Raw genomic sequence first — 18,304 nt, forward strand, 5'->3', positions numbered from 1 at the left:
GAGGCCTCCCAGCCCAGGCCTGAGCCTGTTCCCCCTAGGAGGGGAGCCACACCACAGGAGGACAAGGACTGGCCTAGTGTCTGTAAGCATAACTTCTCAGCATAACCTTGAGATCAAGCCCTGAAACCCCCAAGCTTTCTAAGGGCAAACCATGGATCTGTTAGCTTCTTCTAAGGGAATCTTTGGGAAAAAATTTCAAAATAAACAGTCCAAGGTTTTGGTGAACAGCCCAAGGCCTGTTGAACCTGACAGGAACACAAGGACTGTGCTTTCTCTTTCAGTAATCCTGGTGCTGCCCACACCACCTGCCAAGAGGAGTTTGCTCAGGAACACGAGGTGGCCCAGATGAGGAGCCAGGAGGCAGGTTCCAAAGGCATTTGTCTCATATTTTAAATTCAGTGTAGTCCAGCCCACGACCTGCCTGCAGCCAGCAGCTGGCTCCCAGTTGCTGGCCCGTTAATGTCACCGAAGCCTTCTGGTCTCCACCAGCTCCAGATGCTGGGCTTGTGGGTTCCCTTCTCGGTGCTCACTTCCTGCCAGCTGCCCGGGGCACTGCTCAGGCTGTGTGTCCACAGCAGCTGCCATGCCTGCCAGCTACCTGTCTTGGGGAACATGCAGGGGCTGCCAGGTAGAGAGTAGAAATCTGCAGGACCCATTCCCTTGGGGAGCTTGAGAAAGTGGGGGTCTTGCAGAAAACACATGTTCAAAAGCAAGAGGTGGTCTCCGATTCCTCTTTGATCCAGTGCTCTTATTATGCTGGTTTTATTGTGAGATATAAAACACCTGAGAGTGTCAGACTCTACAGAGGGGCAGCTTAGTGAGTAGGTATCAAGTCAACACCACCCAGGTCAAGAAATAAAATCCAACCCAAGTTCCAGACGACTCGACCCTCTCCTTCCACACAATCCTCTTGAGAGGGACCATTTACTGGACATTTTGGTGGCTTTTGGTTTTGTTTTTACCTTTACTGCCCAGGCATCCATTTCTGTATAAATCAGTTTGCTTTGGGGGGACTTCATGTTCTTGGAGTAAGTTTTCTGTCTGTGAGACTTACTGATGCTTCATATGGCTGCCACTTGTAATTTTATTGCTTTGGTATATTGTATGAATAGATTGCTTATACAATTTGTTTACTTTATGGTGAATGAAAATCCAGACTGCATATAGGTGTCGATGAGTCCAGACAAAGCTGTTATCACATTCCAGCCCAACTTTTTTTTTTGCAGTACTGGGGACTGAACTCAGGGGCGCTTTATCACCGAGCCACATCTCCAGCCCTTTTGACTTTATTTTGAGAATAGCTGAGGCAGACTTGAACTTGTGATTCTCCTGCCTCAAGCCTCCCAAATTGCTAGGACTCCAGGCATGGCCCACCGAGCCTGATCCAGAACACTTTCTCAGGTGCACCATACTCGTGTTTTTTTTAATACCTGGAGATAGAATTGTTGATCCATGAAGGTGTGGATTGCGGGACAGCCAAAGAGTTTTCCAAAGTGGTTGACCCAGTGCATGCTCCACCAGCAGAATGCTGCCCCCCCATTTTTAACAACATCAGAAGTTATCAGTCTTTGGGGGTTTTCCCAGGAGGAACAGTCTCGTGGTATTTCCCTGGTGGCCTTAGTTTGCATCTGTCAGATTTCTTATGAGGTTGATTGCATGCTCACCCTGGGCAGTCTGTGATCTCCTGTGTCTATTTTGGGGTTTGTTGTTTAAAGAAGCAGGGTCTCACTGTGTGGCACAGGCTGACCTTGAACTCCTGGGCTCAAGCCATCTCCCTGCCTCAGCCTCCTGAGCCGCTGGGATTGCAGGCAGGCACCACCACACCCAGCTAAATCAAGAAGAATTTTGATGTGACCTCTGGTCATCCTTCTCCCAAGACCAACTTTTACATGTATATGCAAAATGCTTAATTATTTGGTATTTATATTATTTATACATCCACAAAATTCTGTGAGCCACTGATGTTTATAAGATACACAAAGCAAGCATAAATCACCCCACATTATAAACTAGCTTCCCTATAGAGTAGACTCAATTTTCATCCATCTTAAACTATGTTTCACTGTGTGCTTTTTTGTGGGGTGGGGGGGTTCATTTACCAGGAGCCCACTATGGCTTTAAGTGACCCATGACTGTGAAACAGGAATTCAATCTTGAGATGCTGGTGTTTCTGTTGGTTTGGGCTGTTTTCACAGAGGGGGAGGTTTCAGTAGAGTCACCAACCAGAGCTAGGGAGTGTCTGGGTGTGTATCTTCCCCCTGGCCTGCGCCCTGGGCAGTGGAGCATAGAGGAACGCAGCCGGCGACTGTGCCTGGCTAAGCACCACTCGAGAAGAAATTCATGTTTCAAGTTCCAACCCCCCACGCCAGGGTTCGGTTTTCAAGTCCTGGGCTTGATTTTGGAGATGAGAGTATGTGGTGGGAGAAAGGGAAGTGTGGCCACGTCCCGTTCCAGAGCTTATCTCACTCTCATGGTGACTGTGGCCGTGACCTCTTGCAACCCAGAAGAGGCAGCAGAAATCCCCCCGTTCACATTCTCCGCGGCAGCTGGGCCACAGTTGAGCTCTCCCCTGAGCATGTCCCCTTGGGCATGTGGCTTCATGCTTTCTGACCTCTGCTTCCTCATGTGAGCAAATGCTGGGGCTGGAGAAGCTTCCTGGGGCCTTTGTGACTCACGCTTGATCAGACCTCATGATCTGGAGGGCCTGAACAGGGACAAGAGGGCTGCGTCTGGTGGTACCTGAGATGCTCAGAAGACTCTCGTGGTGCATGAGAGGGTGTCCTCATCTGTTTGTCATCAGATCCCAAGTCTCAGTCCCCTGGGACACCAGGTGGCACTGAAGGTTACCCATGATGACAATGACAATGGATTCTCAGGGACTATCAGCACCACAGATAGCAGCCCTGGTGCTGCTGGCCACTCACTCCCCTGTGGATGGCATGTACTTCCCTGAAGAACTTCACCTGACTCAGCTATTTAAACATTTTGAATCCCAGCCCTGCCCCTGCATCAGGAAAAGGGGAAGGAGTAAAGAAGGCCCTGAGGATCAGAAGCTTCACATCTCTAGATTTGTGCCCTAGAAAATTCCTGGTTAGAGTGCCCACCCTGTACCCCTCCCCACCAGACCCCTCCCACCTGCATCCCTGGCAAGGCTGTGGGTCTTGCCATCTAGGGTTGATCCAAACCAAGACCCTGGTCCAAAAGGAGATGAGCCCACCTGGCTCCACAGACCCTCAGAACCCCGCAAGGTCTCATGTGCTAGTCACCCTGAGCCATGTTTGCTGTCCTCTGAGCCTTAGGCTTACCCTCCAGGGCTGCTGGGGCCCTGCTAGACCTGAGCCCTGGTCCTGAACCTACTAGCCTCTTCTTGCAGAGCATCCCTGAGGTAGAAGTTGAAGTTTCCTGGGCCCTCGAAGTTTGGGAAAGCCCACAGGCTGTGTCACCAGCTGAAAGTTCCCGAGAGCATCTGCTGGCCAGGTCTCTGGCCCGGACTCTGCTTCCCAGGCTCCTGTCTCAGGACTGGCTGGAGTGGGGATGACCCAGTGTCTTCTCTTCCAGGATCAGGGCCTGAAACAATAATGGCTCCTACGCCCTGTGCCTGCTGCATGAAGGGAAGGTGCTGCACTATCGCATCGACAAGGACAAGACAGGGAAGCTCTCCATCACCGACGGAAAGAAGTTTGACACATTCTGGCAGGTACACATCATCCTCTCCCTCCTCATGGCTGGCTCTAAGGAATAAGAGGGGACAGGCTGCTGTCCATCCACAGTGTGGCCCTCAGACCAGCAGAGCCCCTGGAGCATGTTAGGAATGCACACAGGGGTCCCTGCCCACCTCCTCAATCAGAGCCTGCTTCCTGATCTCCAGGGGACTTGCATGTTTGAGAAGCCAGGGACTAAGGACCATTGTGCCAGATAAACAAAGGTGCAGAAGGTTCTGCCCCTTATCATTCAGGCCTGGGCTCTGAGTTGAACAGGCAGCCTGGCTTTGGGGAATTGGAAAATGCTTCCTTCTAAGATATTCTAACTAGAACCCAGAATAGTCTTTCAGACAAATAGACACAAAATACAAACACAGATAGGCAGGGAGCCAGGCTCAGGGGCCGGGAATCAGATTGTTCTAGGAGCTGTGAGATGTAGGAGTAGATATCGAATTCAGGTGCCATCTGCACTGCAGGTAGAGCCTCTGTCTCTCTCTTGAGCAGCTAAGACCCCTGGTGAAGTTAAGTCTGCCTTCCTGGGCTCCAGGGTGCTGCTTGTCTAGGAATGTCACAGCCCTGGTCTAGAAATGGTTTCCTTTTGGCCCTGTTCTACTCACGATGGGGGGCATTACCTGCGCATTCAGGAACATCTGAAAGTTTTCGCCCTGCTTTTCACACCTCTGCAGGGAGCCACACGTTGCTCTCCACTTTAGATCACACCTACTTTCCCTGACAGGGAGGACCTGACAGTGATGGTCCTTTGTGCACCATGTTCCCAGGGCATCTGCAATCCATAGTGAGTCCAGAGACAGAGACAGCCAGCCGTCTCTGCCCACAGAAAAACCACCTTGAACTTTCGTGGGTGAGGGACATACTTGTGGCGAGTTCACAAGCCCCCACCCAGGCCCAGCCAGGAACCCACATGTAGTCAATCAGTGTCCAGGAAAGCACTCAACCCCAAACCCTGCCGTTTTTAAAAATTGAGACCACAGATCCTCATTTCCTTTAGAGTTACTTCCCTGGATGTGATTTCATTCTTAATGCTATAATCAGAAAAAAAGGTACTACTTTTTTGAGTAGTAGTTATTATAATTAGTCACACATGTCACTCATAACATGGGCATTGGCTTTTGGTAATGGGGCTCATCAGCATGTGTCTCCCTGGTGATCACAGGCTTTGCTTTATTTTAACAGTATTGATTTGAAAGAGTATTAATCTTACCTGTACCCAGAGCTCTAAGCACATTAGGGAGGTTAATACAGAATGTTGCTTTCTGGTATTCTTTTCCCATCATGGTCTTTTGCCTCCTGCAAGAATCATTTAAAGGCACCTGGAGGGGCCAGGGCTGTAGGTCAGGGTTAAAGCAGTTCCTAGAGTGCATGAGGCCCAGTACCATCCCCAGCATTGCAAAAAGAAAAACACAACTAAATATAAATAAATAAAGGCATCAGGAGTCTTTTCTGCTAGTCTAATACTTAGATCCCAGGCCTGTCACTTATATACAGCCACTTATTCAACTTCTCAATGAGAGTTTTACTGGTGTGGTTTTTCACCCACAGTTTCAAAGGTTGTGCCTCACTCTAGAGTTCTAGGAGCTGTGAGATGCAGCTCAACGTTGGTAACTGTTGGAACGTTCCTTTCTAAGACACTTTCTTGTTTTCATTGGGTATATCATAACGTTCTGCCCGCACTGAGTACTTCTCGGTGTGTATTTTCTAGCCAGTTATATCTTCCATTTTTTGTGACCATGATGACTTTGGTTTTCCTTGACAGCATTGGAAAGTACCTGTGTGCCCTACTCCAACCCCAAGACCCCAGGATTATTTGTCTGAGAGTCAGTAATTACGACCCTGCTCTATTTTCACATTATTTACTTTAGCTCAGGGGTCTGCAAACCTCTAGACTGAATCTGTTCCATGGCCTGTTTCTGTGCAGGCCCTGAAGACAGAATTTTTTAAAATGTTTTTAAAGGATTGTTTTAGAAATAAAGAACTTCGTGATACTGATGTTAAGGGGTCCCCCAAAGCCTGAAGTATCGCTATCTGGCCATTTACACAGAAGGTTTGAGGACATCCCTGGTTGGGTGCCCACTTCCCTAGACACCTGTAGAGATTTAAGTGTCTTCTGAGTTCTTTTAAGTCTGACATGGGGTCAGTGTTTCTCTGTCCCTATTTTCCCATTTCTTGCCCTGGTATTTACCACACTTTCTCCTTTTGTTCTCTTTCAGTTGGTGGAACCTTATTCTTACAAGCCAGATGGTTTGTTAAGAGTTCTTACAGTTCCATGTCAAAAAATTGGCACACAGATGGGTGAGTTCCCCGGACCCAGGGATATCTGACTTTCAGATATGGGTCATAATCAACCATGTTTCATATTTGGTTTATTCCAGGCTCCTATTGGATGAGGCCTGGTTCTTACTGAGTGATTAGACGTGCCGTCAGAGTGCTCCTATTTTAGAAACCATGGATTTAAAAGACAGCGAGTCCCTTTAACTTAAAAAAAATTCATTCATTTTAATTGCATCAGTGTGAAAGCTAGTGAAAGAGGATAAAAAGAAATGGGTGCAGAGGTCTGTAGTCTTCTCAAAAATCAGTGTGGTGCAGACACATTGATGGTGTGGGGTGGAGGAGGGGCCAACGGCGGGGGGTATGTGTACAGAGGAAGCCTTCCACACTCTTTCTAACCAGATGTTACTTTTGTAGCTCATCAACAAGGACCCACTGCTCATCCTGTGGTAAGTGCCACTAGACATGCCTCTGGCAGCAAAGCAAATGTTTATTAGCACAAATGCAAAGCAGAGTTTAGCTAATAAGAGTAGTGTTCATTGTTTTGATTGTACTTCACAACATACCCCTTGATGAACTGGGATTTCTTTTGAGTGTTGGTACAACCAACCTATTATCAGTGCTAGGCTAGACAAGTTTTCCTAAGTTCTTGGTTGGGTTAAATTCTCCCTATTTATTATCTATTTATTTATTTATTTTTGGTACCATAGATGGAACCAGGACATTTAACCATTGAACCAGAATCCTAACCCTTTTCAAAACTATTTTGTATTTTTTTAAAGAGAGAGAGAGAATTTTTTAATATTTATCTTTTAGTTTTCGGTGAACACAACATCTTTATTTTATTTTTATGTGCTGCTGAGGATCCAACCCAGCACCCTATGCATGCCAGGGGAGTGTGCTACCGCTTAAGCCACATCCCCAGCCCCACTATTTTGTATTTTGAAACAGGGTCTTGCTAAGTTGCTTAGGGCCTCACTGAATTCCTGAGGCTGGCTTTAAAATTGTGATTCTCCTGCTTCAGCCTCCCAAGCTGCTGGGATTGTAGGCATATAGCACATACCCAGCTAAATTCTCTCTATTTTCTTAAAAGTATCTAAAATAAGGAAGAAACCCTCATGTTAAATCAGAAATAGGCCCTCTGTCAGATTTGAGAAATGGAAACATTTCATTCAAGTTCAGCCTTGAACTCTGGATTAACACATATGCAGGGCCATATGTGTAATCCACAGGGCCACATGTTGAGCAGGGTGACTTGGTAGGTAGATAAGATGTCTCCCAAGTGATAAATTGATATCAGGGAATTAGATCTTTCTGAGTAAACTGTTTCAACTAAAGCTTAGAGGAAGGAGAACTGGGAGGTGGATGATTGGTGAGATTTCAAAAGAAGTTCCTGGAGAAGGAGGGAGACTGTGAGTCTGGCCCAGAGCTCTTGTCCTGGCTCATGTCCACAGGGGGTGAGAATGAGGCTACTGTTCCTCTCCATCAGAGTTTTCTCAGTGTGTGCCTGAAGCCTCTGAAGAGAAACCCTGCCTTTCTTCTCCTTCTAGACTGCTAGGAGCTGACTTATATTCAAGGCAGGAATTGATTTTCTCATTCCTTTGGGGTACATCAGTGTGGACTTTCTGTGCCCTCTAATGCCACCAGGCAAGTGGGCCTTCTGTACCTCACTTTGTGCCTGATACCCCACCTCTCACCCCCAAAAGCCAGATCCAAAGAAAGCCACATTGAAATGTATGTTCTGCCAGGGGCGATTGCCACTTGGGATCTGAGTCTTTGTTGCAACCAAAGAGGCTGCTCAGGGGTGGAAAAGATTTCCCTAATATTTTTCTAGTTCCTTCTGCCCAAGTAGTAACCTCTATAGGAAGCATTTCAAGTGGCCAAGAGTCAACCTCACCCGCAGGGTAGGGAGGGACTCAGCGGAGCTCTTCAGGCATTAGTCTCCTTTTCAAAGTCATGATGTTGTATCCAGTTGAAGTCAGTGACCGCCATCCTGTGGCAGCTACACTCACAAAGTGCAGTCGTTGTCAGTGGGACATCACGTGTCCAGGGCTTCATAGAGTCCAGGGCAGGCCCTGCCCGGGACAGGCTGCCTTCCCCCAGCTCCAGGCCCAGGTCCCCTCACGTCCTTGGCCACCTCCCCGACACAAGATTTGCCAGATGGCCAAGGGAAGGGGCATGGTCCACGTCTCCAAGCCCCACCCCTTTTCATTCATCATTCCACTTATCCTGGCCTAAGGCCTACGTGCTACCTCACAGTCCCCAGCTGATGCGTCATCCCAGAAAGGAACACTTTCACCATGTACCTTGACCAGAGCATCCTGTGTTTACCTTAATTCTATGGCTTACAGGCAGATGGCTCAGGGTTCGACCAGGGAAGCATGACCAATAGGAGATATATGTACACACACAGAGAGCACACTTGTGACATACATGTACACATATATTCACACATGCATACATGTGCACACATATACCTATCTGTATGCATATGTGGTATGTACACACACTAACTACATAGATTTATACATGTATGCACATATATATGTGTTATATATAACATGGGCTCCACATGTATAGTAATGTATAGTAATATGCATATCCATACACACTCATAATTTATCAGTGTACACACAGATGTATCACATGAACTTACCTTACAAAATCATGGGGGCAGGCTTAGCAAGTCCAATATCCATGGGGCAGGTTATTAGGAAAGGAAGGTCTGAAGCAGGTTGGAACCTCAGAGGCATGTCCAAAGCTGTTTTCCCCTGGCAAAATCAGTCAGTCTCTCTATGCTACCCTTTCTCTTTCTTGGGAAACCTATATTCTCTTCCTAGGGACCCTCAACTGATTATGTCAGGCTCACCCAGGATAATCTTCTTAACATAAATTAACTGTTTAGGTGTGGTGATTAAGTCTGCAGAACTCTTTCACTACAGTGCTGAGACTATTGTTTGATTCAATGACTATAGCTCAGGGTAACCAAGTTGTCATTTCAAAAACCCATCACCATGAAAAACCAATAAAACAGTCCTGTGAGATGACATCTGTCATTTTCTAAGTAGGCTTAAGCCAGCTAAGGTCCCTCACAATAGCTAAGGAAATACCTAGAAAATAAGATTTAGTATACCTTTTTAGACTACAGAGAATGTCTAAAGAAAGTTTTAAGAATCTGTAAATATGACTACATAAAAATAGAGCAATTTACACATGATAAGAGCCATAACTTTGCCAAAAGAGAAATGTAAAAACTGGGAATAAGTATTATAAATAGTAACAATGACATGTATAGAATATTTATTTCCTTAATATATAAAGAGATTCTATAAATCAATAAGGGAAGTATTCAACTATCTAAGAGGATAATGGGCAGGGAATTTCAGTCAGTAATTGAGAGTAAAGTAAACATATATAGTTTTTAATATATTAACTGTTGCTCAAGTTTATAATAAGAGAAATGCAAGTTAAAACTATGGCATACATTTAAAACTATGGTTATACAGTTATGGGAGCAGGCTAAGCAAGTCCAATGTCCAGGAGGCAGGTTGTCAGTAAGGGAGGATCACGAGTAGGATGGAACCTCATGATCCTGTCCAAAACTGTTGCCTGTATGAAACTGAGACTGGTCCAAATCTAAAAGCTTAGTATGTTATGTCTCAAGGGTATAGTGAATTACACTACACTTTATTAGAGAAAAAATGAAAGGATACAATCTACAAGAAAGGCAATTTTGTGACATCTATGGAAATTAGAAGTACATAAAACAATCATATCACAGATGTATATATATGAAAGTGCTCATTCTAATGCTGAAAATTATCAAATTCCTGTAATAATTTAAATGTCTTTCAATGGGAAATAAATGTTATCAGTTAAGTAAAATTGCTACTGTGAGAGAAGCTGAAATGTAGAATTATTTCCAAAATACAATGTTAACTGTTAAAAAGCAAAGTCATAGATAAATAGATAGATAGACAGATAGATAGTATTGACATAGTGTGAAATATTCTAGAAGAATACAGAAAATGCTGGTAATGCTTCAAGTTTTCATAGATGCCAAAAATATCAGTAGATAATTGGTAAGGGAGCAGGATTATATTATTTAAAATAGGGATTAAATATTTTAATGATTCATCAGTAATAATCTAGAAGAATTTATACTTAGGTTCTCAAAAATGGATGAGGAACTTTCCATTGTTTAACTGTTCATGATTAAGGAATGGTGACAATTATGTCAAGTAGCCTATCTGTTATACTCAGGAGTAAACAACTTTTAACTTGTTAATTTGCTTAACATTAACAATTGTTTTTAACAATTCCGATAAAAAAAATATGTGTTGGAACTTAAAGTAACTCTAGCATCTATACAGCTAATGAAAAGTATGCTTTGATTTTCAAATGATTAGAGAATTTGAAATTTGAAATAAAAACAAGAGTCAGATGCATTTTAAACTTGTCTTTAAAATTAGTATCACGTTTGTATTTACTTATTTTTAATTTATTTTTTAGTTATAGGTGGACACAATGTCTTTATTTTACTTTATGTGGTGCTGAGGATCAAACCCAGTATCTCACGCATGCTAGGTGAGCGCTCTACCTCTGAACCACAACCCCAGCCCATGTGTTTATATTTATATAACTGAATTTAACTAAAGAATATAAGTCCTGGGAGTCCTTACATAGAATCATATCCCTCTTGTCATTAGTCCTGGAATTCTGTTTGTCTTTTTTAACATAAGCACAAAACTGTATCCATCCTCTAACCCCAATATTATTCATAATTATAATGCACTAATAAAAACATTGATAAAAATGTATCCTATTAAGAAAAATGAGCAGAATTTGACCATCAGCCTTAAAGACCCAAAGGTGGCTTTTCAGTTTTGCATTTCAAAGACACATTTCCTAAGATGATTAGACTGAGATGTGTCCCCAAATTTCTCATTAAAACCCACTTTTTTTCCTGTTTTACTCAACACATACATAGGTAATTGAGATATTTAAAAACATTTCTCTAAATACTCATTTCCTAGGGCCCCACAGAGAGAACAGGAAGACAGAAATTCTACAGGCACATTTTTTGACTTGGCAGTGCCAAGCCAGCAGGCTACATCACCGAGAAAGGGTGTCCATGTGGTTTTAGAGGGACAGATTTTACACCTTTACTGTCACATAAGAGAAGATTCCTTGTGCAGATCTCGTGTACTTTTGTGCATCTGAAACAACCCTAATACTGACCCACAACCTGGAATGACTGTGGTCATTCCACTGGAGACTACTGGTAGCCACGCATGGTTTACTGCAGCCAGTAGCTCTGAAGTTGACTGGCTGCCATCACGATTATGTGCTCACCTATATGACTACAGCTGCCTCACTTGAAAACACCTTTCAAGAACCTGACAGTAAAAATCAGGATCGAGATAATAAACCGGAGGACACTTAAGGTACTGGGAAACCAGGAAACTCGGAATTAGCTTATCTCTCTGTGCCATAAGAGCATTCTTTTTTTTCCCTACTCTTGCTCACTTCCAAATTCCAAGCACTTTAATAAAAAAAATTGTCAAAAATATTTTCTATTTGCAGTTAAACCTAAACTATATAATGTCAGGGACCATAACTTATAATCAAACGTGACTTTTAAATTATTTCTATGGACTAGGCTATCATCACCTGAATTGATGAGATTTAAAAATTTCCAGTTTCTCTTTGGAAAGTCAGAAGCTCAGGTAGCTGGTGCCACCTAGTGGTGCCCAACAGCTGTGTTCTCTGTTTTGAGTGTTGGCAAAACTGGGTAAAAGGAACTGTCTGCATTTTCTTTAGGCCTTGTTGTTCTCTATGGAGAAAAGATGATAGTGTTGATCAAGGCAGAGTACATTCCCCAAACAAAAAGCAGAAAGAAGGTGGAGAGGAATAGTAATGCTTACCAGCCATATGTTTTTTCACTAAAATTAACATTTCATTAAATGTTACGCAATAATAGATACCTTCATAATTCATCATTATGACTTTGTGTTTACTACATACAGAGGCCTCAGATTGTTCTCGTCAGCTGAGTGTTCACTTCCGAGGTTTAAGCTGTTGTTTTGTTTCTACCAGATGGCCTATTGACCCCTTAGGGAAAGGTGGAACTTGGATTTGTATCATCTTCATCATAAAATGGACATTGCTTTCTTGCCTGACTCAGTGGGAACCCCCCATTTCTGCCACAGAATGTTCTGCCAAGTGCAGTGCCATCTTTTGTTCCAAACGGATCAGGCTCCAGAAAGCAGGGGTGCTGAGGATGAAGGCATCCAGATAGGAGAGAGCTGACGTGGTTAATGGAGGGACTCGGGGCTCTCTGTGGCTGAACTCTGAGACCTCCTCCTCACAGGGTGGTCTGTGTGGGGCAGCATAGAATCAAGCCCTGAGCCACCTTTGCTGAAAATATGGAGGCCAAATTTCCAGAGGAGAGCCCCAGTCTATTTCCTTGTCCATAATAAGCCCTGAAAGACCAAGAGTATGTAACACACTGCGGATCTGAGTCTGAGGTACTCACATGCAGGACTTTAGATTCCCTGTGTCAATCAGTACTAATTCCTACTTAGTCCTTATACACTGTATTCTTTCCAGTATTTTTTTAAACAACTTCACCTCTGTTTTAAAACTGTTTCCTCAGGATTTCTATGTTAGGTATTTGCACTGTGATTTAGTTGTAACAAGTCTTTTTGAGGTCCCCTTGCTCTGGAGAACATTCTACTGGGGGGAGGCTGAAGCCTCAGGATAGTGTCCTGAGTGAGCAGAAGACGGTAGTTCTTAAGGCAAGGATTCATGGTCCCTTCCTCCCTGGTGGCCTATCCTGGGGCATCTTTTAACTCTGTGTCTGTTCGAGTTTTGCCTTGGGATCTAGAATTTTCCTATAGGGAAAATCAAAGTATTCGAAATTATAGTAAATGTTAACCTGAAAAACAACTTTTAAAAAAGTATTCCAGCTTAGAGTTTGTTTGAGGGAGGGAACTCAGAAGGAAGGATGGAGAACAGGGTAATTGTATTATAAATTGGAAGTGAAATCATATACAATGTTTAAAAGAGGCAGATTGTCATTTGGAATAATCTGTACCTACTCCCCTCTATTAAAGTCTGGAGAGAAAACTCGTTTTAGCATCAATATTAGGTTACACTTGGCACCTCCCATTTATAAGGAGTAATTTTCTTTCATCCACCCACCCACCCATCCATCCATTCACGTGCTTGTTTAACACATTTTTATTGAGCACCTATCATGCATATGGCAGACACTCATGGAGGCAATGAATAGTATACCTCGGGGAACTTTTGTCATTTTTGATATGTCATAGTTCTTTTAAACATTTCAATAAGAATGCTGAGATGATGCATGAGAACATAGATCTGATGATATTCCTCTGACAGATAAGACCTCATGTCCTTTAGCCTCACCACTGCAGGAGGCCATGCCCTCAGCAGGAGAGGAGGACATCAGGATGCACTGAGATGCACAGCCAGGTGGCACTGTGGTACATTATGACCGCACTGTTACACGTTTGTTTCTGAGTCTATAACTAATAAGGCAGATGAGGATTTAGTATGTCCTGTAAGATAAGTGATGGTGGAATGTTAAGCTTAAGTGTCTCTCTGTTTCTTTAAATTTCTCCCAAATCTGGTGTTATCTCATTTCTTCCTGGCCAGTGTTTGGGATAAATAAAGTTGCTACTCAGTTCATACCAATGGGGAGTAGGGAGGGATTTGGATTGTGGATTTTCTATGAACTAAATTTAGTAGCAATCACCTTGATTTTTTTTAAAGAGAGAGAGAGAGAATTTTTAATATTAATTTTTTAGTTTCTGGTGGACACAACATCTTTTTTATTTGTATGTGGTGCTGAGGATCGAACCCAGTGCCCCATGCATGCCAGGCAAGCGTGCTACCACTTGAGCCACATCCCCAGCCCAATCACCTTGATTTATCTTAAAGGTGAAGATGGGTCAGCAAATTCAGGATAAATGTGTTCAAGAAGGAGAGTCCTTAGGAATATAAGGAGTAGATTTTTCCCCCATTTATTTCATGATGCAAATTGATGTTAATCAAATGCATATTATTCAAGTTTGTAATGACCCGCAAAGCTTTGCTTCAAATGGGCTTCTGTTACCTTCCTTCAGGTAATCAAAAAACATTCCTCATCTCACAGGATCCATAGCTTTGCGATGGCCCAGGTTGGTGGCAGCCAGACTTTGGGACCTGTAGCTTCCTGGCTAGGGCTATCTGCCAGCATCGACTCAGATGGTGCTAGATGTCCCTTGCGGCCACAGAAGCAGGTGGCAATAAAATGTACCTGCACGCTTTGGACTTAGGAAGTAGATGGTAGCAGCTGGTGGGTATTGAATTTTCCTTTTAAAATAACTTCCATGTAAAATAAGATCAGAGAGACAGAGTTAGAGCAGGAAAATGAATCCAAGGGGAAAATGAAAATCCTCAGCATCTTTTGGTAGGTGGGAAACTGATGTGAAAAGCCACAGAATTGGAGAGGGAATTCTAGCTGAACGGAGGGGATGGTCTCCCCACATCCTCTGAGACCCCAGCCGGACCTGAGCTGCATGTACTACTTCCACGATCCAAACAGTCGCTGGAAGAATGAGATAACCCTTTTTATTTTCCTTTTCGTTCTTCTGAATTCTTTCCTTTGTCTTCCCTGCATAAGTTCAACTGTGATTATTGGAAAATAAAAAATCCTCAGACCTACCTGAGTGTGTGTCAGTGAAAAAAGTGACACAGGGTCATCTGTGTGCTTCAGGCCTCCCCATCCCCCAGGACTCGGCCAGAGAGTGCTGCGTCCTTCAACCCTAATGAGCCAGAACGAGGACACTGGGCTGTGGAGAGAGGTGAGAAACACACTTTTATTCTCTGGACATTAACAGAGCAAAGTGTATGGGCACTTGTAAGTGGTTAGAGTTGGCTCCAAAGTTCAGTGCATGGTCTGTAGTTGTGAGACTATTGTCTCGTGGTAGCAGCGATGTCATGTGTCCATGAGCAGGACGGGCCTGTTGAATGAGATAGTGTGCTACCATCAAGACCCTCTCCATAAACTGGCTGTGTGGACAACATCCATGAGTCTTTTTCTGAATGTCTCCCCTTGGAATTTGGCATCTACTCTATTTGCAGTTCTGAGAGGGTCATGTTCTTGGAAAGCCCTGTGTGTCCACTGTTAGTTTTGAAGAAGGTCTAGTCAGAGGTATGGGCATGGAAGAGACGTGTGGGTCGCTCGTATTCCAGGTGTGTGGAGGGAAACTAACTCTATGAGGCAGTGAGGAGACACAGTTCCTGGAGATACCCCCATCATGGCATGGCCTCAGAAGTGGGGCCTTTGGAGGGTTTCCTTGGGTCCTCTAGATATCTATCTCCAAGTTTCTCTTTTTGTTAATGAACTTGGAGTCTGTTTAATGCTATAAAAACACCTTAAGGCAGTGCTTTAGAATAATGAGAACCAGTTATATCTCATTTAATTAACTTTTGTAGGTCGGGATTTGGACCTGCCCCATGGGGTAGACTCAGGCTGGACCCTGCAGGTGGTCCAGGACAAGGCCAGGGCAGCCCGTCTCTGTCTCCCCCATGTACTAACTAGAGGTCCTCTTGGTTTGGTCCCTGTGAGTGGGCTACTGTGGACTGTCTCACAACACAGTGGCCTCAGAACACCTTGCATGTCACCTCAGGACTTCAGGAATGAGGTTTCCCACAGACGAGGCAGAAGTCGTACGTCCTTGGAAGTCACACACATCACTTCTCCTGCGCTCTACTGGTTGACGCAGCTGTAAAGGCCACCAAGAAGTGGTGACCTAGGCTGCACCTCTCAGCAGGAAGGATGTCCCATCACTATCAGACATAATTTAAAGCCACCACAGCCCACTGTTTCATCTGGGGTTGAGGACCCTTTCCTGATGCCTCCTGGCCCTGCCTTCAGTTCTCTGTCACACCCTACGTTCCCACGGCGACCAAAGGGGTGACCCTCACAGGGAATCCCACCTCAGGGTTGTGTTTCCGGACTGTGTTGCAGGTCCCCAGATAGAAGCCATGCCCATGGACACAGAGGTGTACGAGAGCCCCTATGCGGACCCCGAGGAGATCAGGCCCAAGGAGGTCTACCTGGACCGAAACCTGTTCACTCTAGAGGACAAGGAACTGGGCTCTGGTAACTTCGGGATGGTGAAAAAGGGCTACTACCAAATGAAAAAGTAAGTAGTGGTGCTCCATTATGCTATCATCCTCCCCCCATGAGCAAACGTTCTAGAAACTTCTAAGAATACATCTATGATATTCGTTTGTCCTGAACTTAAGATCCAGCCTGACATGACTGAGTTCTTTATACATCATAAAGTTTGTTTATTTCTGGTATTCTTATAATGAGAGCATCCATTATGTGTACTAACTATGGGTGTAGGAACTATTTCAGTTTTAGTACATACGCCTTATAGAAAATCGGGGAATGGAAATAAGCAAATACGCGAGAACAGCATATTCATACCCAAACATGACCACTCTTAAAGTACACTTAGTTATGTGTATTTTTTTGAAGTTTAATATGCACCTGTATACACACATGAATTATCTTATTTAAATAAAACAACAGTAAGGTGTTCTCGCTTATTTGGGGGGATTTTATAATGTGTCTCAATTTTCTTACTTAGAAAATTCTTAATTCCAAATACCATTAGGACAATTTGTATTTTTTTTTCTGGTATAATTGAAAATCACAATGTACCATAAATCAGTTAAAATTTCTACATTACTAAAATGACTTTGCATCTTACTTGATCTTTAGAAGGAATCCCACATAGAATGTCCTGTAAAAATACTGATTTCTAAAGTCCTTTGAGACAAACCCTCTCTTCAGATAGGTAAAAACACTAATACAGGTTTGATAGGGTTCATTGTTTCATTCTATTTGCGGTGGAAGAAATTTTGGTAAAAGTGATGTTTTCTTGAGTAGGTAATTTGCATGATTCAAAGATCAAAAATATAGATGAGGACTAGGGCTGAAGCTTGGTTAGCATATGAGAGGCCCTGGGTTTATCCCCAGCAATGTAAATGAAAAAACAAAAACATATAGGCAAAAGCACACACAGAAACCCTTGCTTCTGAGGCTGCCCCTCCATATGTGTATGTATATTCATGTGCATTTACCATATGTGTGTACATATGCATAGCATATGTGTATGTGGTATGTATATGTATGTGTATATATATATATATATACACACACATTGTCCACGATGCTTATTTTTATATATGTATATATTCATGATCTTTTTTTAAACTGAATATTAATTCTCATATATTTAGGCACACATTTTTTCAACTTGTTATAGTTGGCCATATTTAAATTCCTTGCTTAATTAAGTATTAACATAGACATAGGTACATAATTTCCACTAGAGAGTGTGGGGAGGGAAGAGGCTCTCTAGGTTAATTTGGGGCAAATAACATCTTCACCATACTGAGTCTTCTAGTCAGTAAGCACAGCCACCCTTCCATGAATAATGAACAATCACAGTTTTGTTTCCTCCTGTCCAATCCTTGTGTTTGTGTGTGTCTTATGTATTACTCAGGAACCATAAAGCAATGCTTGATAAAAGGGGCCTGGCCACTGATCCAACAGAGAAAACTTCCTATATTTTACCATTAGGAATGATGTTAGCTATGGGTTTTAGCTGCTCTCTATCAGAATAAAGAAGTGTTCTCTTATTCCTGCACTTCTCAGAGTTTTCTCTAAGAATGAATGTATGCCGAATTTTACTAAACACTGTCCCTCCACTGAGATCACCATATGGTCTGTCTCCTTTATTGTGTTTATATGGTGGATGACACTGATTGGCTTTCGAAAGTTAAAAGCACCTTGCATTCCTGGAATAAACTCTCCTTGTTCGTTATTTGTTCGTTATATATTTTCATAAGTTACTAAACTTAGTGTATTAATATTTCTCTTAGAATTTTTACATCTGTGTTCATGAAGGATCTCAGTCAATTTGTTTTCTTTTCTCATAATTATCTGATTTTTGGCATCAGAGTAATGCTGGCCTCAAAATGAGTTGGGGAGTTTCCTTCATCTAATATTTTTCTGGAAGAGTTTGTTGTTTCTTTCTTATACATTTGCAAGAGTTGAAAGATTTTCACTTCTTAATTTTGACCCCTGCCTCACACCATACACAAAACCAGTTCCCAATGGGTAGTAGACCCAAATGTGAAAAGCAAAATAATCAGCTGTGTAGAGAAGGCATAAAGGGGTAACTCCATGTCCTCAGGAGGGTCCAGGGAGTTTTCTGGGGTGC

General features: G+C 43.2%; 1 protein-coding gene across 1 annotated transcript in view; it reads left to right on the forward strand.

Moving 5' to 3' along the window:
* LOC144365718 (tyrosine-protein kinase SYK-like) overlaps nt 1–18,304 on the forward strand; it is a 42,559-nt gene that overhangs the window by 14,703 nt on the left and 9,552 nt on the right. Inside the window, 3 exon segments of the mRNA XM_078018466.1 lie at nt 3,612–3,697; nt 14,776–14,863; nt 16,033–16,210. Of these exon segments, the coding sequence (XP_077874592.1) occupies nt 3,612–3,697; nt 14,776–14,863; nt 16,033–16,210 (352 nt within the window).

Source organism: Ictidomys tridecemlineatus, chromosome 7, assembly GCF_052094955.1.
Source record: "Ictidomys tridecemlineatus isolate mIctTri1 chromosome 7, mIctTri1.hap1, whole genome shotgun sequence".
NCBI classification, from domain to species: domain Eukaryota; kingdom Metazoa; phylum Chordata; class Mammalia; order Rodentia; family Sciuridae; genus Ictidomys; species Ictidomys tridecemlineatus.